General features: G+C 49.3%; 1 protein-coding gene across 6 annotated transcripts in view; it reads left to right on the forward strand.

Moving 5' to 3' along the window:
- FBXW4 (F-box and WD repeat domain containing 4) overlaps positions 1–24,034 on the forward strand; it is an 80,864-nt gene that overhangs the window by 22,237 nt on the left and 34,593 nt on the right. For 4 of the 6 annotated variants that reach the window (XR_005833130.1, XM_040623840.1, XM_040623842.1 and 1 more), the window contains exons 3-5: positions 1,185–1,370; positions 1,820–1,952; positions 6,697–6,791. Coding sequence is in view for 5 of the 6 variants with exons in the window: in XM_040623840.1 (XP_040479774.1) it covers positions 1,185–1,370; positions 1,820–1,952; positions 6,697–6,791 (414 nt within the window). In the remaining variant the exon portion in view is untranslated. Of the gene's footprint in view, positions 1–1,184; positions 1,371–1,819; positions 1,953–6,696; positions 6,792–21,439; positions 21,676–24,034 lie in introns of those variants that run through there. The other 2 variants (XM_040623843.1, XM_040623841.1) reach the window with 2 other exon arrangements.

Raw genomic sequence — 24,034 nt, forward strand, 5'->3', positions numbered from 1 at the left:
CTCTTTTTCTTTCTTTTTTCCTTCCTCCCTCCCTCCCTCCCTCCCTTCCTTCCTACCTCCCTCCCCCTCTCACTCTCCCTCCCCCTCTTCCTTTCTTTTTCTTTCCTTTTTTAAAAAAGATTTTATTTATTTATGTGTGTGAGAGAGAAAGAGAGAGACAGATAGAGCCCAGGGGGAGGAGCAGAGGGAGAGGGGCAAGCAGACTCCATGCTGAGTGGAGCCTGTTGCTGGGCTTGATCTCAAGACCCTGAGATTGTGACCTGAGTTGAAATCAAGAGTTGGTCACTTAACTGACTGAGCCATGCAGGTGCCCCTGGCAGAGCCTTCTTTCTTAAGGCTCATTCCATGCTGTGGGACTGGCCTGTGGCTTCTAACCTTTTTTCCTCCTGCCAGACTATAGAGGGAATCTTTAACTATTTGTGGATTTCTCTTATCAGCTGTCTAGGAGAGCTGACTATTTCCCTGGAGCCCCCAAACTGTAGTGGACTGCTGCGGGGCTGTGTTTTCCCATTGCCCCTCTTACATTCTAATACAGAAATGCAGACATCCCCTGTGAGGATCTAGATAGCTAACCAGTACATTAGCATCCTTTCCTGAATGGCCTTATTCCTTTCACTTATAAATGGCCCCTTTGCTGTAGTGGGATAAGGGAATGGGGCTTCTTGGGGCTCACTCTTCTCTTTTTTCCATCTGCTCTGTTGGGGGAAGACGTTAAGAAGTATGTGTGGGAGTCTTGGAACCTCGAAACTTATCACTTAACACTTCAAATCAGGGAGGATGCAGAATGAAAGAAAATCACTTCATCTGGGTGGAAGGTTCCTTTTTTAACCCTCTCTGCTCCCCAGTCATTGAATTCGCTGAGCTCTGCCTACCCCCAAGAAGTCTGCGCTGCCGGTAATTTGAGTCGTAAGCATTCTCCAATTAAGAGTGATATTTAATTGGTCTTTTAGTTCTGACTTTCTTTTAGAAAGTCCAAAGAAGATTAGGTTACCACAAAGCTCAGTCTCTATGGTTGTCTAAGGGTGACCTAAGGGTAGGTAATTTTATAGGAGGGGGGAGGGTAAAGGCTTAGCTGTGCAGGTTGTACTCGCTAAGTTGGGGATCAATCAGCCTCTCCAAAGATTGGAGTCGAGTTTTCATGCTGTATCTTGATGATCCTTAAATTGTGTTTTACATCTCTGCAGTCAGATGCCCTGGATGCAGCTAGAAGGTGATTCTCTGTACATATCCCAGGCTAATTTCATCCTGGCCTATCAGTTCCGCCCAGATGGTGCCAGCTTGAACCGTCGGCCCCTGGGAGTCTTTGCTGGGCATGATGAGGATGTTTGCCACTTCGTGCTGGCCAACTCGCATATTATCAGTGCAGGAGGGTAAGTGCTGCAGGCTTCTCCTTCTACTTCTTCCTTAGCATTCTTCAGGGAACTTCTGCTTGCCTCTGACTTTTCTCTCTCAACTCCAAAGGGATGAAGAGGGAGATCATAAGAAGAGGGAGTGGTTTTTTTTTTTCCCCATTTGAAGCAGAGATATTTACCAAAGGCACTTAATAGGGTTAGCTGGAGAAGGAAAACAGGAAGAGCCTTTAATGAAAAGTGAAGCTGGTTTTGATACTCTTATGGGGGAAATTTGTTTTGTCTCTCAGCTCTTTTCAGCCCCAAGTGTACTGAAGAAGTAGAGGTATCTCAAAGCTTAGCTCCCTGTTGAGCTGAATTGTCTAAAACAGCAAATTTGGACATCACTGGAGACTCAGGCTGCTTCTGTAGACTTGTTCTCTTCCGACAGAGAGAATAATTGGCTTTTGGGCTCCCTGTTTCTCTCCTAGAGATGGGAAGATTGGCGTTCATAAGATTCATAGCACCTTCACTGTCAAGTACTCGGCTCATGAACAGGAGGTGAACTGTGTGGATTGCAGAGGGGGCATCATTGTGAGTGGCTCCAGGGACAGGACGGCCAAGGTGAGTGGTCTCGCCCTTATGTACGGCTATTCCCTCCTGTCTATAGGGAGTGGGGTGGGAGAGGGTGGATAGGGCCTTGAGTCTTGGGATTGGCTGAGGGCATTGGGTGGGGGCAGGGGGGGAACGACACGATAAAGGACTCACTTATGTGCCTTTGGCATGCAGTTCGCCATGCCAGGCTATGTCCCTGCCAGCTGGCCTGAGAAAGGAGCGGACAGTGGCCGGGAAGCTTGCCACTCACTTGAAATGTGGCGTGAACTCAAAAACAGAGGGCCTGGCCAGCTTTTCCTCCCTGTGCTGAATTTCCTCAAGTTTGTGGGCTGAGTTCTGACCCCAATATTTTATTTTAAAATCTCCCTCCTTTTGCTCACTCTCTGTTTAGGGAGGTTAATTTTTCACCACCTTGTTTATAAGCAATCAGGCTGATAATTAAAATGTGTTTTTACTGCTTCTCTGGAGAGTGATGTGGTCAGCAAGCAGGAGAAAGAGGAGGAGAAAAAGGCGTTGTGGTGCGTCATTGCCAAACTGCCTGGTCTACGGTCAGTCATCTGCCAATGCAGAGCAGAGTGAGGCTGATAAGTAGTGTGACCCCTGCTTTAGGGACTCTGCTCATCTGCGTTTCAGTCAAACAGGCCTCCACCCATGAGACAGAGAAGAGCATCTTTCTCCATCCCCGTGTCCAGCAGCCCTGGGCAGGGCCCCCACACACCTGGTCCTACAGGGCTGCTTGGGAAATTTGCTGACAATTCTGTCGAGGTGCAGGAGGCCTGGTAGTATCTTACTTGCCTGTTTCCCAGCATCTGGAGACTCCATAGTGCCAGCAGGAGCAAAATGCCTGTTCGTGTCAGCAAATGCGCCTCTAAGACACATAGGGAGGGTCTCCGGAAAGGGAAGTTGCAATTTTTACTCATTAACTTTTCTGACTCCATGTACTCTCTGGTGAGTACTCCATATAAAAACGCCACCAATTTATATAAAAAGAAGGGCTACATATGTTCCTTTCTACTTATGGAAGTTTCTCCTCTCTTTGCTCTTTTCTTCCTAACACTTTGTATTCTGTCAGAGACATGCACACCAGCACAGGAAGCCTGAGAAAAATCCAGAAAATCTTTGGACCCAACTTGGAAACTGAATTTTCTATTGCCTGTTTCCATTTCCCCTACCCAATACTTACTTTAGGTTTCTGATTAGTCACTGTCATTGTACCATTCCTTGCAAAGAGACTGGCCCTAACTTGCTGTACTCCTCAGAAATCAATTTGCATGAAATTGATTTGCAATTGCAGAAATCTTCATGGCATGTGTGACCTAAAAATATTCCCATCTCCTTCTGGCATCTTCCTGTCATGACTTCAAGTCTCCCCCGGCCCCTCCTTTTAAGTAACATCTCTTTTTTCTATCCTTTTCTCTGTGGTCTGGCACCCAGAGCAGTATAAAACTAAGCTTTATGACCAAGGGTAGCAATTCAGGGGGATGGACTGCTTGTAGTCAAAGGATAGTAGTCCCAATATTTGGGATATTGGGTTAATTTCATGTTTTAAGTACTTAGTCCTTTTGGTGAATTCAGTTTTTTTTAAGCATTAAACTAGGTACTTTCTAATTCCAAAATTGTCACCACAGTTCATCCTGTTCCCTTTGAGGATTTCTTTTAAGTCAGTGACAGAATTCCCCCCCCACCGCCCCGGTTCTTCAACTCCAGAAAGCTGACCTGCTGTTTTGGGGCTCCCCAGTGACCTCCAGGCGAGCTCATCTTAGCAGATTACTGGATGCTGCTCCTGCTCCCTCTCCGTCGCTGTCTTTGCCTCTAGCTGCCTTCATCTTCCTGACCTGTTTCCACATTACCTACTGCTAGTCTTTTATAACCAGCTCTCCATTTCTTTTGGTGGCTTCTGCAATCCCATAGCTACTTCTGTAGGCTTCTAATACACCCCAGCCTACAAGAGAACTTAGTCATGTTTGCCTGTAAACATCTATAGCCTGTTTGTTGGGCCTTCCCCCAAATACATACTGTGTTTTAGGAAAGAAATTTGTTTTATTGAGGTGAAAGGATCTAAAACATTTTCTTTGTAAGACTTCTGAGTTAGGGGACTGCTCAGGGAGCCTTCCCCACCCCCACCCCCGCCACTTTCAAACTTACCATAACTTAGTTTGGATTCCCCCTCTGGGCTTTAGTGAGGCCAGCTCCATCCTGAGATGTGATAGGCATGTAGGAATGTTCTCAGTGGGCCTGGGCTGGTCCTGACCATTCTTTCATTCTTTCCTCTAGTTCTCTATTCTTCCATTCATTCTTAAAAGTATCTACTGTATGCAAGGCGTAGCGTACAAGGCACTGGGACTCTTCAAAGGTGAGGAAGAAACAGCCTCTCTTCTTGAGGCGAGCTGAGACATGCCTGCAGTGGCTCTGAAGCTGATCGGAAGTGGCCAGGACTGTGAAGTGTAAGACTCTAGGGAAAGGGCCAGAAAGTTCAGAGGGTGGAGAGATCACATCTGGCTTGAAAGGGGAGGCTTTATGAAGGAAGGAACATTTGAACTTGTTTTTTTCTTCTTTGAGTTATTTTTCAGTGCAGAGGTTTGCTTGTTTATATACAAGTAAACAGAAATGATGTTAAGCACTTTACAATTGTTCATTTTATAACGTTTTCTATTATTATTATGTATTATTTGTAAGTGTCATCTTTAATGGCTTAATAAGACCCACCATTATTGAACGCTGAGCACCTGCCAGATGCTGGTTTACCGTGTTCGGTGCTTTACGCAGTTCTTGACTTTTCTGCAGCCCTCAAAAGATAGGTATTATTTCCCATTGTACATATGAAGAAACTGAGGCTAAGAAGTCCTGACACATCCCTAAGATCAGAGATAATAAGTAACAACTGGGTTCAGACCCACATGTGTCTGATTCCAAAGCCCACGCCTGCTCTTCCTGCAACTGTGGATTGCTGGGAATATTTTTACCATATTGGTTTCTCTTCACTTTAGAATTACTATCTTTGAGTAGAGTCTCAGCAATAGAATTACTGGGTGTGAGGCTTTGGTTGTTTTAAGGGTCTTGATACATATTGTCAACTGCTTTTTGAAAGGACTATATAAATGTCCAAGTTATATGTTTTCCAGGGATGGATTTGTTTTGGATCTGACCACTGAGGGTGAAGGTGTGATCAGCATATTGTTGTCAACTCCCCTCCCTCAGGCGTCATGACACTTTGGTTTCTGGTGGATGGTGAGCCACTCCTGGAGACCAGGAACCTTGTCCTGTGGTTTGCACAATGTCGGAATCCGCCAGCCCCTTCCATGCGGGGCACTGGTGAGTTCAGGACTGGAGCTGGCCCTATAGATTTTACAATCAGAGGCCTTAGTGTCTCCTCACCTTCCGACTTGCCTCCTAGGGAGTTGGCATCTGAGAAAAGGCAAACCTCTCTTCCATGCTGGGAATGCCTGAAAGAAGACATTAGAAGTGCATCTGTTACAGGCTAAGTGGCCTGACTGTAGACCCAGAAGAATAAGCCAGAATCATGGCACTCCAGGAAAGTTGGGGTATTTACCTCTGTTTTCTGCCCCTCCTTGTTCAGGATCTTCTTGTTAAGTTTATTTTCTTTTCCCTATGTTGGAAGGAACTCACACCCTCCTCCCCCTGTCATGCATACACAAAATCTTAAAACACTTTCTCCTTTTATAGGAAAGACATGTCATGTGACCCTAAGAAGGCAAGACCACCCCCACTCCGTCACCTGCCCCTTAAAACTCAAGGAATGTCTCCTGAAAGTTCTTCCATCTAAGGTCCTGACTGGCTTTTGTGTGTTCCCCTTAGAGCACTGCGGAAACCTTGAGAGGTCAGCGATCCATCTGACAGCCTCAGGATCCCTCCTTGGCCGCTGTCTGGGACAACCCTGTACATTCGAGGCTTCCTTTCTGTTTGGTTAGAGGCTTATTTCCCCGAGTGTGTCATCTGGGGTTGGGTGAGGTGGGGGGGCCTTGTGCTTAATGGGAGATTTCTAAATGCACTGGCCGCTGAGGGCTCCCTGAGTGTTGATTAGAGCTAAGCCCGGAGTGGCTGCTAATGTACATTCCTGACTGATAGGGACCAGATAACGTGCTCCAAGCAATATTTTTAACCTGTAGGAGATATGGAAGCTTAAAAGAGTTAAGCTTTTCTGCTACTTTCGGTGACACTAGGTGCTAAATTCCCTGCTGACATGAATAGCACTGGATCCTGGGCATTATCAACAAACAAACAACAACACACCACCTTCGTGCTTTGAAGCCTCTCTTCTTCCATTCTTTCCTTTCCTTGTGGCTTTCTTTTTACTCCTCTCTCTTAATTCTGCTCTAATTCTGTCTTTGTTCCCCCATCCTGGGTCTTGATTCCTCCTCCCTACCTCCCAAAGGAAAATCTGGGTCACAGATAGGGAAAAGGAAAACCCACAAATACAAGGAGGTTACTAAGAGAGGTGGGTCCCACCTGCTCTCCCTGCTGAGTCAAGTCTCAGCTGAAGAACGTGGAGCCTCTGATTCCCTGGTATAGAATTGGGTGGTGCAGAAGGGCTCTCAGGTGGACGTTAAGGAGGGCGGTTCGGGCTGGGAGGTAGGTGAGCCGGGGACTGGGGAGGCTCGTCTGCTCATTCTCTGGACTCGGCATATGCAGGACAGAAAGGAGTCTCCGTTCCCCTCCCGCTGTCTCCGGGACACTCACCTCACACCCCAGTCCCAGGCAGTGCCAATGAGAGCGTCTCCTCTCCTGTTTCCAGGTATGGCCTTTGGCCTCGGGTCGGCTGGGGCAGTGCTTACACACCATCCAGACTGAAGACCGAGTTTGGTCCATCGCTATCAGCCCAGTACTCGGGTAAGGGAGACATTTTGGGGTATGGTTTTGTCCTGTATAATAATGCTTTTATTTTCTGAGGTTGGGTGGGCTAGGAAATCTTGTATATTCTAGGTTGCTTTGAGCCTGTCTTCTGGAGATTTTGAAAATCCTCCAGAGGCTTGAGGTCTGTGGCTCACTTCATATATGTGTGCAGTGGAGACAACATTCCAGGGGTTAGTTTCCTAGGCACCTACCCCAGAAATGTGAAGGGAAAGATACCATTAAAATGTAACTGAGTCCAGCTATTACAAGAGTGCCCCTTCTGGAGCATATGCCCTCTGGGGTTGCTTCCAAAGCAGAGGCCTGTTAGCACCCCTGGGAAGTTACTGCACCAGCCAGTCTGCTTTCACAACCTACACCTGGTTTATTCCCTTTGGAAAATGTCTTCTGGAGTATCCCTTACAGAGTTGAGTCCTCAGGAGAGGCATGGGGCCCATCTCCAATTGGGCCCTCATCCAAAGACAGGAATGTGGGGTAGAGAGTTAATTGTAGCAGAAGTGCCAAATTTTTGATGGTGGCTTTGCTTTATCCTTTGGCCTGTTTTTCTCTAGCTCTACATGTAAACGAGTGAGCTTTGCATCCTGACTTCTGCTTTCTAGGCTTTCTTGAACCAAGGCAGAGCCGGCCTCTCTCCTCACCAGCAGGATACGTAGACTCTCTCCTGCACCTGCTCTTGTCAGAGTGTTTGTTTTTCTAGGGTCTTCCTTCACTTCCTTCATCCCTCACTCCTCACCTAAGTGATCAATGGGAAAGCTCTAGGTCTGTCACCCTCCAACACGGGGTTTAAGTCTGTCAGTAGTTTTACGAGAGAGTTGATTCCCCCCCCCAACTCAGCCACCCTCAGCCTCCCTCTCCTCACCCCATGGAGCTTGCACCTCTCCTCCTGCCCCCTTCTACAACTCCCTTTCAATTTTTTTTCTTTCTAAAGAATTAGAGCCGATTAGCCACGTCATTAATTCTTCAATTTGACGGCTGATATAGCAGGACCCGAAACACATTGCTGACCCCAGAGAATGGAGACCCCGTTCCTTAGCATATTGACGATGGGAGAAGTTAATTAAAATTCCACAGAGCGGAGGTGTCGGCTAACCTATAAACCTGTCGCTGTTCAGAACAAATCATTCTAGCAATCCTAGGAAAGAGGGAAGGAAAGACCAGCGGGGAGTAGAGAGGCCTAAGTGTGTGGGAGCGGTTGGTGGAGAACAGAGCCATGGGGTATGGTCCCCTCCGCAGTGTTTTTCCTCTGCTGCCCCTTTTAAAGCCAGTTGGCCAGGCTTGGAGGTCTGTGGGCTGGATATGTGTAAGGATTGAAGGAAGGCAGAACAGCCTGTGGGAGGTGATAGGTGGGCTGGTGGCTGTCCTATGGACTTCTGCTGGCTTCAGGAGACTAGGGTGGACTGGGGTGGGGCTGGTGGTAGAAGGAAGCTCTTGGCCAGCTTCAACTAGCACCTCATTCCTTGGTCCTCTACTCCACCTCTCTGGAATGTGTTAGGCTACCCCATAACAATAGAGCATGACAACTGTTGAGGATAGTTTCAGTAAAAGAGGTTGAGGTCAGAGTCTGTCTCGTCATTAAGAAGCATTTTAGAACACAGTAAACTGGGTTTTCTTTTGGCCACAACTTGCAGACTGGCTTTGAGGAAGACCTAGCTTTTTGACAGTACCAGTACTAGTCTACAGTGACCTCGATACATGTATATTAGTCATTTGTCCTGTGCCAGACCCTTTGCTGAGTCCTTGACGTGCCTCACCTTTGGTGAAAACCTGGGTCTTTTGTTCTCTTATTCTCCTTCAGAGTTTCCTTGTCCTCTTGGTGTTCTTCTTGGCCCTAAGATGACGCTTTCCCTCACTGTTGACTGGCTCTTCAGCTCCTAAACCACAGTTATTTGAGATGACTTTTTCCCCAGCTCGACAGATGGTGTTGTGGACTCTTTGAAAATAGTTTGCACTGGGGATCTTGGCTTTACTAGATGGCTGGGGCGGATGCTGCTGTTCTTTCTCCCCCATTTTCTCTTACCCTAAAGCGTCCTGGGCTAGGGCTGTTTCATCCCATTATAAGATCCATTTCTTTTCCCCATGTCCATGAATTTGAACCTTTCAGTGAACGCTTCTGTTTTCCCAATCTGGGGAGACCCTGCCTCCTGGCCTTGGGGTCTGTTCTGAAAGACTGGGGTTCTGCTTTGCCACCACTGGCAGGTGGCCTCAGGTGAGTCATTCCCTTCTCTGAGCCTGTTTCCTCATTTATTCAATGTGGATACTGTTTCCTTTATAGACCTCACTAGATGATTGTGAAGATGACCTGAAATAATAAGAAAATACTCCAGAGCTAGAGGGCCTATCTAACCCAGAATCTCTCCTCTCCGGGATGGCATTTGTTCAGAGGCTTTAGTTGCTCTGCTGTCTCCAGCTTACCTGGGGGCTTCTCCCAGCTCTCCTGGAGCTACACTGCTCGTCTGCAGTCTTCTTGAGGTGGGGGACCCTCGGCAGGAATCTCTTTCCTTTCCCCCCTGCTCTGGTGTTCCTGCCCGCGATGGCTGTCTTCTGTTCCTGTGTCTGTCACCTTCCCTGTTGAGTACGATCATCGGTGTGCATGTGGTCACTACCAGCATGTGACTATGAACCCCTCACAAAGAATGTGAGGGGAGGTGGGCAGCAGCTACCCTCTGGAGCAGGTATTCCTGGGCGACCCGATAACATCCCAGTCTCTCACTGCTCCCTCATCCCTTTAGGAGGGTCCTGAATGGTTAGGAGACCTGCCACATCCCTTTTCTCAATTAATCTTTTTTCTACTGGAAACAGTTTGTTAGAGCTATGCATCGTATTTATCTCTGATGCTGGGGCTTTCCTGCCTTCTTTGCTTAGGTGTGTGCTTAGACACTTGTAGCAGGAAACATGAAACCTCAACCCTCAGGCTTTATTTGAGGTGCTCATGACTGGGAGAAAGCTGGTATTCTGTCCTGTGTCCAAATGTCACCTTTCCTTCCTCCCGTGCCCTTGAGTTCCTAATTGGTAAACAGCTGAGGAGGGTGATATTTAATACCAGATATGTGCTTAGAGCTGTGTTTGGGTGCTTGAAACCACAGAAGGAAAGCCAGTAGTCTCCACAGGAGGGTGGCAGACAAGGACCTTTTTCTCTACTTCTTGTGTGCCCTCCTGCCCGTCTTCTTGCTCTGACACCAGTGATCCTGTTTTTAAGATTCCTGACTTACTGGTGAAGCCATCCTTCTGGAGAGGAGACCCAGCCTGGAGCTGTTTGATGAGGGAAAGGAGGACAGGCTGAGATGGGAGAGAGAGGAACTGTGGGAGGCTCACCTGGGGCATAAGGGCGTGTCTCCAGGTGTGCTTTGTAGCTCACATACAACCTTCCGAGGTCACGTTGGATTCTGAGCACTTTTCCATGAGTAACACAGACAAGCAGAATTTTAAAAATATGTGATAAGTTTTATTGCCATTTAAAAACTATTTCCAGCTGAATAAGTTTAACATATTCAAGAGTGAGGAAATAAAGAACTGCTAAAGACTCCTTCCTTCCCTCTGACTTTCCATCTCTTCCTTCTCCCCCCCCCCCCCCCCGCCCCCAACGTATTGACCGAACCCTTGATAGATGGCAGCTCCTGTGAGGATTTTACTCCGTGGTAGAGTAAGATGGGCTTGTAACTGTAATGGCTGCCAGGTGATACTAAGTGCCTGAAATTCAGCCCTCTCTGGCTTGAGGGGAAGGGGGTGCCGCCACTACCACACCCTCCCAGCAGAGGGAGAAAGTGAGGCTCAGGGAAGACTGATGCAGAGCTTACGTGGCATGGGGCAGAAGAGGTGGCTGTTCGTGCTCAGGTCTGTAGCCTAGGGCTGAGTCCTGTGGTGCTGAGGGATGACCACAAGGCAGGCCCCAGGTCATTGCTATGTCTTCATCCACCAGCATGTTGGGCAGTAGCTGTGGCCTGTGAAAGACTCTTGGGGCCTGAGGAACATTCTCTCTTCCTAGAGGCCCGAGTTGAGGTGAAGGGGTGGGGGAGGGCACTACATCTTTGAGGCCTAGCCTCACTCAGGCGGCTGTGAATGCTTACCCCATCACAGGAGTGTGAATTCTTGTCGATCTTTGGTTTGCAAGGGTGTGGGGTGGGGGGGCAGTCCAGCCAGCTGTGGGGCCCTGGGGGGGGGGGATGAAATAAATCCCAAGACCCACTTGCCCTGTTGGCCTGCTAGGGGAAGAGTGAGGAGCCCACAGCTCCTCCTTCCTCTGCAGACACCATATTTACTGCCCACCAAGAATGGGAGGTGCTGAGCAGACTCCTTTCCCCATCTCCGAACAACTTTTGCTATCCTGTGAGTGAGTGTGGTCAGGAAGGCTTCCCAGGACACTTGGGTTTTAATCCCTTCTCTCTTGTTTCTGTCATTAGAGAAATATATGAGTGGTATAGGTGTAGAAAATTGACTTAGCTGTGTTATTAAATATACAATATAATTTTCTGTAACTTTGCTCACTGTGGTGGCCTGTTTGTTTTTTGGGGGAATAGTCCAAGTCTGCATGAAATGTACCAATTCAAATTTGTAAAGTGAGTTGTGGCCTCTGGGGGGTTTTGGTGGAGGAGCTGCCCCTGCTTGCTTCATTTCTCCCAGAGGTGAGGGAGAGTCTGGAAGGAAAGCAATCACTGTGTACTGTTTGGGGAGGGGGCAGGTTTCTGGGGAGAGCAGGGTGTTTGTCCCAGTGGCTCCAGGGTTTACTGTGTGTTGTGTGTGTGGTAAACGCATATTCACCAGCCTGTTGAAATACACCTTTCTTTAGAGAAAGGTAATTGCATCTGGAGTTTTCTCTGACAGAGAGGTTTGAAAGATTGGAAAAAAGAGACAGCCAACTTTCAGTTTGGATTCTTTTGGTTCCCAGTGGCTCAGCGATCCTGTGGCCCTGGACTTCATAACTCTGAGCTTTTAGAGGAAAATGAGTCAAAAGTCAAGGTTGTGCCTCTGAGTTTTGCTCTTTCTGGTTGGTGATGGGGAGCTGGGCTGTTAAAAGGAGCCCTAACCTCGATAACCTGAGGAGAGAGTCTGAGGCTGACTTGGTCATGCTTTACATTGTGGCTTGGCCTGTGGCCAACTCGGTCTCTCTCCTGCCTTGGGGCCAGGGCAGAGGGAAGCTTCCTCTGGGGCCCATCTAGGGAAGGGAGACCTTCCCTAAGCAAGGAGTGTCTCGGTGTCCTCCTTTGCCAGGCTATGGAGCAGACAGGAGGGAGCCTCCTGCGGGTGGTGGTCCTGGGTGAGAGAGTCAGAGGCGCAAAGACACCGTGGAAGGGCCAGGGGCAGGCATGGCGGGAAGAGGGGGCATGACACCTGGAGAAAGAAGGAAGAAGCTCTGGGTAATGCTAGGTGGGCCTCCTGGTCCAGCCTGAAATGACTGTAAATTGGAAAAGGATCAGTGTAGGGGTATGACTGAAATGGAGTCTGGTCCTGCCGAATCAAAGTGCAGTGCCCGCCACCAGAGTTCACCGCCTGTGCTAATCCAGGTCTCTCTGGCGGGTGCAAGTGTATCCGTCAATAGCAAAGATGAGATGCCACAGGGGTGGGTTTCACTTCCTCAAGACCCTGGATTTTCGCCACTGCCCAGGGCAGGATGGGCACAGGGAGGCTCATGTGCTAAGCTGCTGGCCTCAGACCAGCAACCCGACCAGCCCCGGCTGGCCCAGAACCCATTTGTGGGAGCCACTTCTTCCCTGGCCAGCAAGGTTGGCTCAGTTGTCAAGAGCGGACTTAAATAAAACACCACAAATAGAGGCAGAAGCCACTGCAGAAGATAGGTACTGCACATGCAGAGTTGTGCCCTGAGACCCTGCCTCTCCTGACAGGGAGACATGGCCATCTCTCAGTCTCTGTCGCATTCTTTCTCTCTCCATCTCCAAGGCTGTCTGTCTCCCCCCTCCTTCCCCCCGCCCCGTCTCAATACGATACTTAAGCATTGTTACATGCTAGACCCTGGGGAAGACCCTGGGGGAGCCACCGTAAACTGGACAGCGTCGTGTGACAGGGACCAGTCAAACAGGTAATATGGTGTGTTGAGTTCCCAACGGGGGGAATAGCGCACTGGAGGGAGCGGCCTGCCTCCTGCTCTCTCTCTCCTGCTGCTCCTCCTGGCTCTAGTCCCTGCCTGCACGGGCGGGGTTTCTTCTCTCCTCTCACAAGGAAGAGAGCACGTCCTTTTCCTGCCGGAGCTGCCCCTACCTTTTCTGGGTTGTGTGCGCAGTGTGCCTGTGTTTGTCCGCCTTTGATCACTGTTCTGCCAACACATAATTTAGCAATCCACATCCCCAGGTGGAAACATGGAGTTAATGTTAAAATTAGTTGGTGGGTTTATACACACACACACACACACTCTCTCTCTCTCTCTCTCTCTCTCTCTCTCTCTCTTTAAACTTCAGTGGGTGATGAGGCAGGGAGGCGGGAGGGCGAAGGGGAGCCATAAATCCTGGGCCTGGTGTAGCTGTTCTCTGAGCAGCCGGGAAGCCTCTGATGTCTCCACAGCACTTTCATTAACATTTAAATTAAGGGTTTGTTTTCCAGTCTGTTTTATAGGCAGGGACCTTTCATGGCCTGTCACACGCGCACACACACACACACACACACACACCCCGCAAGTGTGTAATTGTAGCCACTGCTCTGTCCTCACTGGGTTGCAGCCAGAGTTCAAAGGGAATTCCTGGAGCTGGAGCTCTGGAGGTACAAGGTGTAACAGTCAGGATGTGGGTGTTCCCTCTGACACAAAGGTGCTGTGTAGGAGCTCTTTCTCCTCGCGTCCTACCTGTGCTTTGCTCTTTCAAGGGACACACAGACACACACTCCAGTCTGAGTCTGACCGCTTCCCACCCTTTCTTCCCTGGGGCCTCGGGCATGAGGGACAGGGAGCATCCGTGAGTGCCCGCTCCTTGTAGCACAAGTGAGGGCCTGGGACAGATGGTTCTGAGATACAGATCTTCATGCTTATCTTCCTCCTTTTGATTTTTTTTTTTTTTTGAGCTTCAAGAATACTTCCTCCTACTCTCCTCAGAGAAACAACAATATGAAAGAGATTGCCATCTGAGAAGAATTTATAATAAGGCCCTTTGGTCCTTAAAAGTGTGTTCTAGTATTGACACGTGTACACACACCATATGTAGTTGCTCGCTCTGAGCGTGCACACGTCTGAAGTAGCTTACTGATCTAGGAGCTCATTTGAGACCTGTTCTCTGAGGTTCTGGCATTCAGAGGACACTCTTCTGTGCCCTCACAGGGAGAATTGTTTCTAAGCTTCCTTTCATAAGGCGTATCTGGCAGCATTTGGGGGTGTTTTGAAAAGCCATCCCTGCTCTGTCTCTGTCCTCCCCATCAGCATCCTGTTGATGTGTAGATGACAAGAATGTGTCCCAAACACCCCAGAGCCTCTCGTTAGTTCATAACCTCAGGGCTGAGTTCACCCACTGCTGGTCTCCAGCTAGAGTTCCCCTCCGGACAGTGAAGAGGGGAGCATTGGTGCCTTTTTCTCTTCCTGTCCAGGGGCTGAGAATTTTCTTTCTCTCAGAGCCCTGACTTTACTGCTCGAGTTGCCATATCCTTCCTTCCTCCTTTCTCCACGAACCTGCTCAAACCATCTGTGACTTATCTGCAGGATTCAAGGTGGCTGAGTGTCCTGCCCTCCTGCTCCAGGTAGCCTAGTCAACAGGTGGACACCCTCATGGCCCGGAGTCCTGCCTGAGAGGAGTGCGGGAGGAGCTGGGGCGACCCCGTGCAGGTGCTGCTGGGCTCGGATTGCAGCCTGGTGTCCAGGCCCCGCCTGGTGGTGATTAATCTGGGACACGGGCCGGCAGAGGCCCAGCCAGGGCAGCTTTGGTCCCTCACTGTGAAGACCTTTGGCTCGGACACTGAACTGATCTCTGTAGCCTGCTTCGGCTTGAGTTTGATCTGTCAAGGCTAAAAAGGAACCTGATGGTGGGGCGGAAACTTCTAGCCCTGTCTGACTTACGGCACTGATCCGTTCCAGTGGCTCTGTCATGATAATACTCGTATATTTAAGAAGATTTCCCCACCTGTTCGCTGTAACACTCAAATCAGTCAAAAGAGGCGTCTTCATGAAATATCTGTGCTTTTAGTTTCTTGGGCCAATGGAGCTCACATTTGCAAGTAGATTGGGGGGTAGGGTAGGGTTTGTACTGGGCCCAAGTGAATAAGGCAATGCTTAAATGTGGCTGGATCAGTAGCATAATGTATGTTTGTGCATTGAGGGGTGATGTCAGGGGTGGAAGGATCCCCCCATCCTCCTGCTGCAAGTAGGTGGCTCTCGGGCCATTTGGGACAGATTTTGGTACTTCAGTTTGGAGTCAAGTCTTAAGTTCCTTGTTTGCATTTCAAACCAAGTTTTTTGAAAAGGTGTCCCTGTTTCCCCCACCACCTTTCCATTTACCAGAGTCCTGGTCCCTGGGCTCTCCAGCTGGCAGTCCACAGTGTCTGAGTTCAGGGCAGTCACACATGGCCCTGCTTGGTCATGTTCTTAAAACCCAAGCAGGACTTCTGCTGCCCATGACCGTTTCTGGATGTGAGTGAGTTCCATTATTATAGTAGTTCCATTTGGGAGATTAGGAGCTGGGGACCTAAGAGCTGAGACAGGAAAAAGAATAGACCCCATCGTATACAGCGGCAGTGGAATATGTTGATGCTACTGATATGGGGAACTGTCTGTAAAGATGCTCAGAAAGTCTGTGTTGACTCTGAATTTTGCTGTGCTGACTAGAGCTTCTACATAGGATGATGGTAAAGGATGCTTTATCCCTCAGCAAGCTGACCACTGTGTTCTCTTCCTTCAGACCGATACTAGATGAACCCTGGCTGTGTGACTTGGACATCTGCTAATCCTTGTGCCTCTCTAGCAGTTTCTTGAATAGGACTCTTTCGAAGGTTCCAGATTTTAACCTTTATGGGGAGGGGTTTTATTTCCTGTCTTGTGTGAGTTGTCTGCCTGTGTGCTACAGATAAAACCCCTCTGCCTCTGGAGTACCCTACCGAGCTGACTACCCAAGACCTTACCCCCTTTCCCCCTTGTTCTTGCTCCTTTCTCTGGCTAGGGCATTTTCAGAGGGGGTAGTTTGTGACCTGGTCTGTAGTACCCTGTCCAGTTGGCTTGGCTCAGACAGAAGGTGCTGGCAAGATAGGGAAGAGTGGAGAAAGGAGGAGGGAGGAGGGGTATGTGCATGCAGAAGCCATGGTAATTGCAAAAGGAATATTAGTCCAAGAGCTGCTGGCCCAGGAAATTGCTTTCTGCAGAAGCTTTCCTTTTTCATAGTTTGCAATGCAGATTTGAAACACGAATGGTACACAAAAAAGTAAGGGAGGGGGCAGATGGAGTGCCAGTTGGGATGTGATAACCTCCAAAATCTTGAGCAGGGTCCTAATTTGCAAAAGAGAATTTTAAGTCGTGGGAGAGAAACATTTAGGAGATTAAAATAATTATAAATTGTATTTTGCTGTGGCCCTCCACCCTCATGTGCACACCTATATCTTTTCCTTGTTGTGTTCAGACTTGTCTCTGGCCCTGCTCAGCTTACACTGTTGTCCACCTCTGCTTCTTCCTACAGCAAAGCCATAATCCAACTTCTAGAACAATGGTCATGGTGCTCATGGTATAGTATTTGATCCTCACAGCAGATTGGAAACAGTGGCCCCATCTAAAGTTGGTGCACTTTGGACAGCGTGCGCCCTGGCCCTGGGGACTGGAGCCTTGACCGTGTGCAGGTTGAAGACCCTGCATCTTGAAGGCAGGAGCTTGCCCACTTGGGGAAGGTGTTAAAGCCAAGTTGCTATTCCTCTGCTTTTTCTGACTCTCTTCACACTGTGGGTATACTCAATGAAGTATAACATGGGGTCACTGAGCTTTTTTCCGCTGATTTCCCGTGCTTCCTCTGCTGCATCTAGGGAACATGTGTGGCTTTCTGCTTCCAGGCTGAAGACACCTGATGTCTGGTTGCTTCTGGATGCTTTGGTGATGTTGGAGGGGGGGATAGGCAGGGGGTGACCGCTACTTTCATTATGCTGGCAGAGCAAGCAGTTGGTCAGGTGGGAAGCGTCAGACTGGCTTTTTTCTAGGAGCTGAGCTAGACAGGAAGACATGAAGAGAGGCCAGCGGCAAGAGCTTTTCAAATACAAATATGCCCCGGTAGTAGAGCCAGCGTGCAGCCGCGGGCTTGCTTCTGCCCCTTCCTGTATGGCTCTCTTGCACACGTGACAAACACTGTCTAAACAGGAGGGGAGGGAAGGCTGATCTGTGTGGGGTAAAGTGAAATGTATGTACCCTTTCTGCCTGTGGCCACCAGGAGTCTTCCTTCCTTCCTTCCTTCCTTCCTTCCTTCCTTCCTCCCTCCCTCCCTCCTTCATTGGGGAATTTTGAGAGCGAGATTAGCTCAAATGGTGCCCTAGGTGAGTCCTGTGTTGCCTGGGCCAAACTTTGGAGTCTCAGGAGCACACTCCCCCTATAGGATGCTTCCATATTCAATCAGCCACTGCTTATTAGCACATGCTCCGCACTCTGAACTTGCTGCACCATGGCCTTCAGGGACTGCAGAGAGAGTCCAGCTCCAAGCATGTGACCCTCCTGTCTCTTTCTCCTGAGGACTCTCTTGTAGGGTGTTTCTCTTTCTCCTGTTACATTCTCCCTGTCGTGGCTGTGACTTTAGCTGTTGTGGCCAAGCCTGGGCCTCTTTTCTCCTCAGCCCGAATGGGAGGAGAACAAGTGAGTGATTGAACTGGGGTCCTATGGTGAAGGACGCAAGAGAAGGGTCAGCTGGACATGGGGTGCGATCTGTAACATTTGGCCAAGAGAGAGGGACACGTGGGTTAATGTGTTTGCAACACCCTACTTTCCCGGCCAGCTTGAATCTTACTAGTATCCAGGGTGAGCTGTGATTGAGAATAAAAACAAAAAATTAACAGGAAAAAAAAATACAGATTATTCAAAGGATTCTTCCACTTGTTAGAGGTCTGTGGCCAGGAAAATCCTTTGCAGGCGGGTAAGGGCGGATCCAGGAATAAGAGGGAAAGTTAGAGTTTTAAAAATTTCATTAGTTTGGCAGTGAGTACCCAAATAAAAACATGAAACCTTTTGACACATAAATTCCGCATCTAGGAATTTATCCTAAGGCAACAACCAGACAAGTGTGCAAGATGCCTGCGTAAAGGCTTTCATTAAAAACACATAAATACCCAGGAATAGGGGTCTGGCTAAATATTTTATGGTATGTTCACCCAGTAGAAGCCCACCTCACCCCTGAAAAGGATGATGAGAACTGTATTAATTGACTCCAAAAGATGTCCTAGCCTATTATTAAATAAAAAAAGGTCACAAAATAGTATAATAGTTATTTGACTATCTCTTCAGAGTTATTTCTTATGTGGGGGGATTTCTGTTGACCTTTCCTGTTTTTTTCTTTCTTTTTTTTGGGCGGGATCGGTATTTAAATGTTTTTGTAATGAGCACAAACACAAATATCCATTTCAGCACCTGGCAACTATAGAAAGAATCCTTCCTTTTTTCTTTACATAGTTACCTACATTTAGTTTTTCATTTTAAACATTTGTATGAAAGTATAATTTACATACCATAAAATTTGCACATTTTAAGAGACAATTTAAGTATATGATTCCATGATTTTTGGTAAATTTACAGAGTTGTACAACCATCACCACAATTCAGTTTAGAATATTTCTATCACCCTGAAAAAGTCCTTCTTTACTTTTACTTTTGCAGCAGTAAACTTGGTTTCATGCTTGGGACCTTTTGTGGAGGAAAGAAATTAGCTAAAATACTGGAATTTTTTAAAAAGGTAGTGTAAACTCAGAACTGTTTTTCTGTGTGATGTATGTCTGAGTGCCTGCCTTACAGACGTTTCGAGAATGCTGCTATGTGCTATGTCACATGGGGAGTATGAAACCCAAGAGACAGTTTTTACTACCCAGGAGCTTGCAGTCCAGTTGGGAAAACAGTGCATCTACTCAGACAACAATTCGTCCCAGTTTCTATGGAGTGTAAGTGCCATCAACTGCCAGGGTTCTGGACAGGAAATCAGAGGAGAGCAGTAGCCTTTTAGTGAAATGGGGGGAGCTTTCTGGGTGACATGGAATTTGAAGTGGGACTTAAGGGCGGCTCTATTTACATTGCAGGAGGGAACTTGAGGCATGGGGACCGGTGGAGCAAAGACCTGGTAAGGGGTGGGGAAGCTCATTGTAAGTCTGGGGGTTCAGAGGAGACCAATGTAGCTGGCTGGAGTGGAGAGTTTAAGGAGTGGTGGGCAGTGAGGCTGGAGGAGACATTTGGGGCAGGGTTTCAGAAGCTTTGAGGAGCAGCTGGACTTTAACCTGAGGATGGCAGGGGCCCTTGGAAGATTTGTGACCAGGTTGAAGCAGTTACAGGATTAATGTGGCTGCACAGTGTATAGGATGCTTTGGAGGGGGAAGGACTGAGGCTGTTGGGATACTTTTCCAGGAGCTTGGTTTGTGAGCAATAAGGGCCTGGGCTCCCAGGCAGAGTGGGAAGATGGCCTTGGATTCAGAAAGAACTCAGTGGTCACGACCTCATGTGGCGGGGAGGGAAGGGACCCACATGAGTTCCTCCCTGAGCGTGATAACTGAAGGGGGCCTGGTTTTGACCAAGCTGAGTTCTGTCCTCCACCTGTTGGTTTGAGGTGGTACTGGGACAGTCAGGTAGCTGTGAGCAGCGACAGCCTGGGATGGTGGCCTGGAGCTCAGACATGGCATGGAGACAACAGCTGAAATACCACAAGCTGAGAAATCAAGACAGCCAGGCTAGGAGAAACCAAGAGGCCAAAGGTGCCATCAGAAAGGCAGGAAAGCTAGGAGCCGGGGGAGAGTGGCACATCCAGTGAAAGTCGACAGTGGACAGCTTCCATAAATTAATGTATCCTCCCCATTCTCGGTGACACATAGGATAGATATGGTAAAAATGCATAACCTTGATATTGATGCACGGAGATTAGCAAGCATTTTATTCTCCTTGCTTGATTTAAGCATTTCGTACTTTTAAACTACAGTAAATGCCAAGTTTTGCTTTCTCCCAGGTTCTCTCCTCTGGCTCTTGTTCTCTTCTCCATTCTTCCCTGTGGTGGTTTCCTTGAGGGCAGCCTAGTTTGGGCTTGGTAATTTTTCCCTCAGTTCTGTTTTAGAGGGTCAGCAGCAGAGCAAGAGGTGCTAAGTGACAAAGTGAGGCGGTGTCATTTCTGGTTTTCTCCCGTGGTGTTTGCTCCATGCATGATGGTGTTCAGGGCAAAGCGAGAGCCCGGTTGAGGAGAAAGTAAAAAGCCAACTGACCACTTTGCCATTTGGAGCAATTTGGCATCAGAGCCCCAGGGGCAGCCCAGGTCCTAGGCTTGCTTGGGCAACTGTGCCTGTCTGAAATCTTTCTTTAAAGGGAACTAAATAGAAACTTTTCAAATCCTCCTCAGGTTCTTCAGGGTAGTAATTCCATGGGGCTTGTCATTTGTGTTTGAAGCTGGTGGTGAGGAGGGCGGAGTGAGGAGAAGCGAGGGGGTGGAGATGGGAGGCAGAGAAGGAATCAGAGAGAGAAATTTTATTGAGGGAGAGTTTGCTGGGTTTATGGGAGGGAATCTCTCCCCTCCTCCCCATTCGGATTTGAAAGGGCCGGTGAATCTTTGATTAGGTGCAGGTCAAAAGAATTTACACATTGTGACCTTAATAACTAGAGGTGATTGGCAGGCAGGCTGTGGGGAGGGGGCCGCGGGTCCCTTTCATCTCACTTAGCACAGAGGAGAGACAATGGGCCCGCCGATTTTCCTTGTTGTCCCTTGTTTGAAAAGGTCTGGTGTCTCTACTAGGTACCTGTGACATGGGGGTCTTGATTGGGGTCTCATAAAGGCCCCTGTCAGTATGTCCAAAGGCCAAGAGTACAAAAGCAAGCAGTGGGTGGGGGTCTCAGCTGACCACTGAAGAAGGGAGGGGAGGGCCCGGGAGGCAGTGGAGGGAGAAGCAACCCCCGATGGGAGCCCTTATAGAAGGAGGGGAGGAGGGGGGCAGAGAAGGGCCATTTTTGTCCCTAACTCATCAAGCACATCTGCAGAATTGTCCAGGCTGCTGCCTCCCGGTTTCAAAAGAAAAAAATGATCGTTTGATAAACCGTCCCCGATTCACCACTTTCTCACAAGGGTGGGAGACCCAGCCCTGACCTCTGTATGATTTCACATCAGGACCAGGCTTTCTTTCCCCCACCCCCAAATTGCTAGAGAAACTTTGAAATGTATCCTGTGGCTTTCTCTCTCCCTTCTTCAAGCCCCCCACCCCCATTTCCCACCCTCTCCACGCCACTGGCCTCTGTTTTCTCCCTGGGCGCTCCAGAGTGTAGGCGAGTAATTAGTCCCCTCTTTCTGGGGCACAATGAAGCCAGGGTGTTTGGCGGGCCCCTTCCCACCGCTCACAGAGCCGGGGGCCTGGGGGGAAGGACCAGGTGGCATGTGCAGTGTGTTCCAGGCCTGTACAATCGCTGGGGCACAGGGCCGGGGGCTCCGGGACCAGTGTGCTCCTGCTTCTCGAAGGAATGTGCAGAGGCACATGCATTAATGGTCCCCACACAATGCTTGCATTTTTTCTAGGCGGAGGCATCTTCCCCGTGAAAAGGCTGCCGAGCCCGGAGCCCAGGCGGGAGCTTGCCACCCCGACGGCGTTCTTTCCCACCCTGCGCTTAGTGGCTTGGAGCTAACATGGGAGACCGACAGGCCGCGTCTCCTGAGAGCCCGATCTTTGTATCCGCTGTGTGCTCCCCCTCTGCCCTGTCAGTTTTGTGTGTTCACGGAGTGTTGATTTTAATGCGGGCCTGTGTCGGGCTGAGAGGCCAGGCTGGGGGGCCTCGGGTCTTTGTTTTGTAGGGCCTCCTCTTCTTGGAGGGTCTTCGGCCCTGGAGGCAAGTGGCAGATTTGAGAGGTAGAGTGAGATGCCAACTGTGGCTGGCAGAGGGTCCCCCATCCGTGTGTCTGTCACATACCACCGTGGGGTGCCTAGGAAAGCAGAGCACCTTGGGATGCTCAGGCACACGCTCGCCTGCCCCCCACCCCGAGGAGGGCAGGTCATTCTACCATGTAGGGCTGCCAGCTTGAAATGAGTGACACCCCCCTTGTGACTGAGTCTGGCAGAAGGACAGATTGTGAGCCTCGGGGAGTCAGGGCAGGGCCTTGTCTGCAGGGGTTTGGGAAGGTGGGGGCAGGCAGGAGGGGCGCTGGGAGAGCACAAGTCTGCTGTAGACGACTACCCAGCAATTGGTAAGGGTCAAAAGAGAACAGGACCAGACAGAAAAGAGGCCAGTGTCTGGGAGAACATTGGCAAATCACAAATGCTCCTCTCCAGCACTTGAGGGAAGAGTCCCTTAGAGCGTCGGGACAGGATGGGATTCGTGTTCCCCAGTAAGGAGAACTGGGGCCCCTCACAGGTACGACCACTGGGTACTGTCCAACAGGAAATCTTCTGTCTTTACCATTCATCTCCCTGCGCCAGGAGTTGGGGGAAAGGGTCTTTACATTCTGAGCCCCTGGTCTTGCTGAGAGAGAAGGTGGGTACACATGCCTCTAGGAGGGGGAGACTCGGAGCATCAGCCTTCATGTGGCCTGCTGTATTCCCGGGGAGGGGGAAATGCAGGGATCCCTCTGAGTCAAGGAGCTAGTGGGTAAGGACCTGCCCACCCACCACCATGGCCAGGCCATGGCACTGGTATCTGGTGTGGTGCTAGAGGCCTTCGGCTGAGGAGTCCGGTGTTTAGAAAGGGACTGTGTCCTCACTTTCCATAGGGATCAGAAGGCAGAGATGTGGGCTGGCCCCTGAGATGAGGTGGCCCTGGGGAGGCATCCCGCCAAGGTTACCCAAGCACAGCGTCTCCTCTGTGCTGCCGTTGGCACCCTTCAGACTGTCTCGGGAATTGGTGCCAGTGCCGCTGCCAGGCCTGACCAGGGGCAAGCAGCTGGAACTGCAAGGCCTGTGAGGGGCCTGAGTCCCAGAGGGGCCCACCGGTAAGGAGCAGCTCCTACGTTGGGCCACCGTGTGGCAGAGAACATTTCCTTCGTTGAGAAATAGGCACTCCTGGCAATACCCACCCCCTCCCTTTTTCCTTTTACAGTTCTTTTCCCTTAACTTTTCCAAATGCTGTTTCTCTTCTCCCTTCTCTTGCATTTTGTGAACAGCTCATAAAGATCCTAAAAGAGACACAGTTTATGTGTGTGGATGTGATAATGGAGGGAAGGGGTGTCAGGGATGGTCAGGCTGGGGCTCCAGGATTGTCAAAAACACCGTCACCTCCCCCTTCCTCCCTGGGCTGTCCCTGCCAGTGCCTGGCTGGGAGGGCACAACAGACCACAACCTTTTAAATGCAAACTGGATGGAGGAAAGAGGAGGAAGCGTGGAAACGAATTAGATCTATCTATAGGGGGTGTTCAGCTAGAGAAAATGAGCATTTCTTACTAATTGGAGTGCAGGGCATTTCATTATTAAGCTTCATTACAAGGGGGAAGAGTGCAGTCGGCCTCTCTGGGGATCCCCGGGCTGTTTTTCTCCCTTTAAAAGTACAGTCGTGTTTAGGTAGGGGGAAGAGGCAGGAATTGCTCTCAGTAACTTCACGGAGCACCCAGGGATTTAAAGCCAAGTTTGGAGCAAGGTAGGAGAGAGAGGGGGACAGTGGGAGGGTGCCAGAGGCCTCCCTCGTTCTGTAACAATATAGAAATGAAAAAGCCCTGGTGAAAATGGGGTCCTCACCTCTGGATTGAGGAATTTGGGATGTTAAGAAAAATGTTGATTAGAAACCCTGCCTTCCTGAGAGATCTGCTATCTGATTATTTTAAGTTTGAATTAAAAGTCCAAAATGGTGGACTTCAGATGCAGTGCAGTGGTCTGACACAGTTGTTGTTTCCAGGATATACAGGACCTTGTCCTTTGGGGCCAGGGAAAGGCTGGGGTGTGCTGCCTTCAACTGGGCCTGGTGGGATGCATGTAACGTCCGTCCAGGCAGAAGGGCGGCTTAGTCCTGTCCGTAGAAGATGGTGTGAATCAGTCAGATGAGCTTGGCTTTACTTTTCTGACTCCTTTTCCTGCTGCTGCTGCCTCAGGGCTCATGTCCAAAGTATAATCCGTCCCAAGAGAATTCTGATCTGGAGTGCTTGCTCAAAGAAGTGGCTTGTCTAGGTTTTGTCTAGTCAATTGGATTATCT

The sequence above is a fragment of the Ursus maritimus genome, unplaced genomic scaffold (assembly GCF_017311325.1).
Source record: "Ursus maritimus isolate PB19 unplaced genomic scaffold, ASM1731132v1 scaffold_7, whole genome shotgun sequence".
Lineage (NCBI taxonomy): Eukaryota > Metazoa > Chordata > Mammalia > Carnivora > Ursidae > Ursus > Ursus maritimus.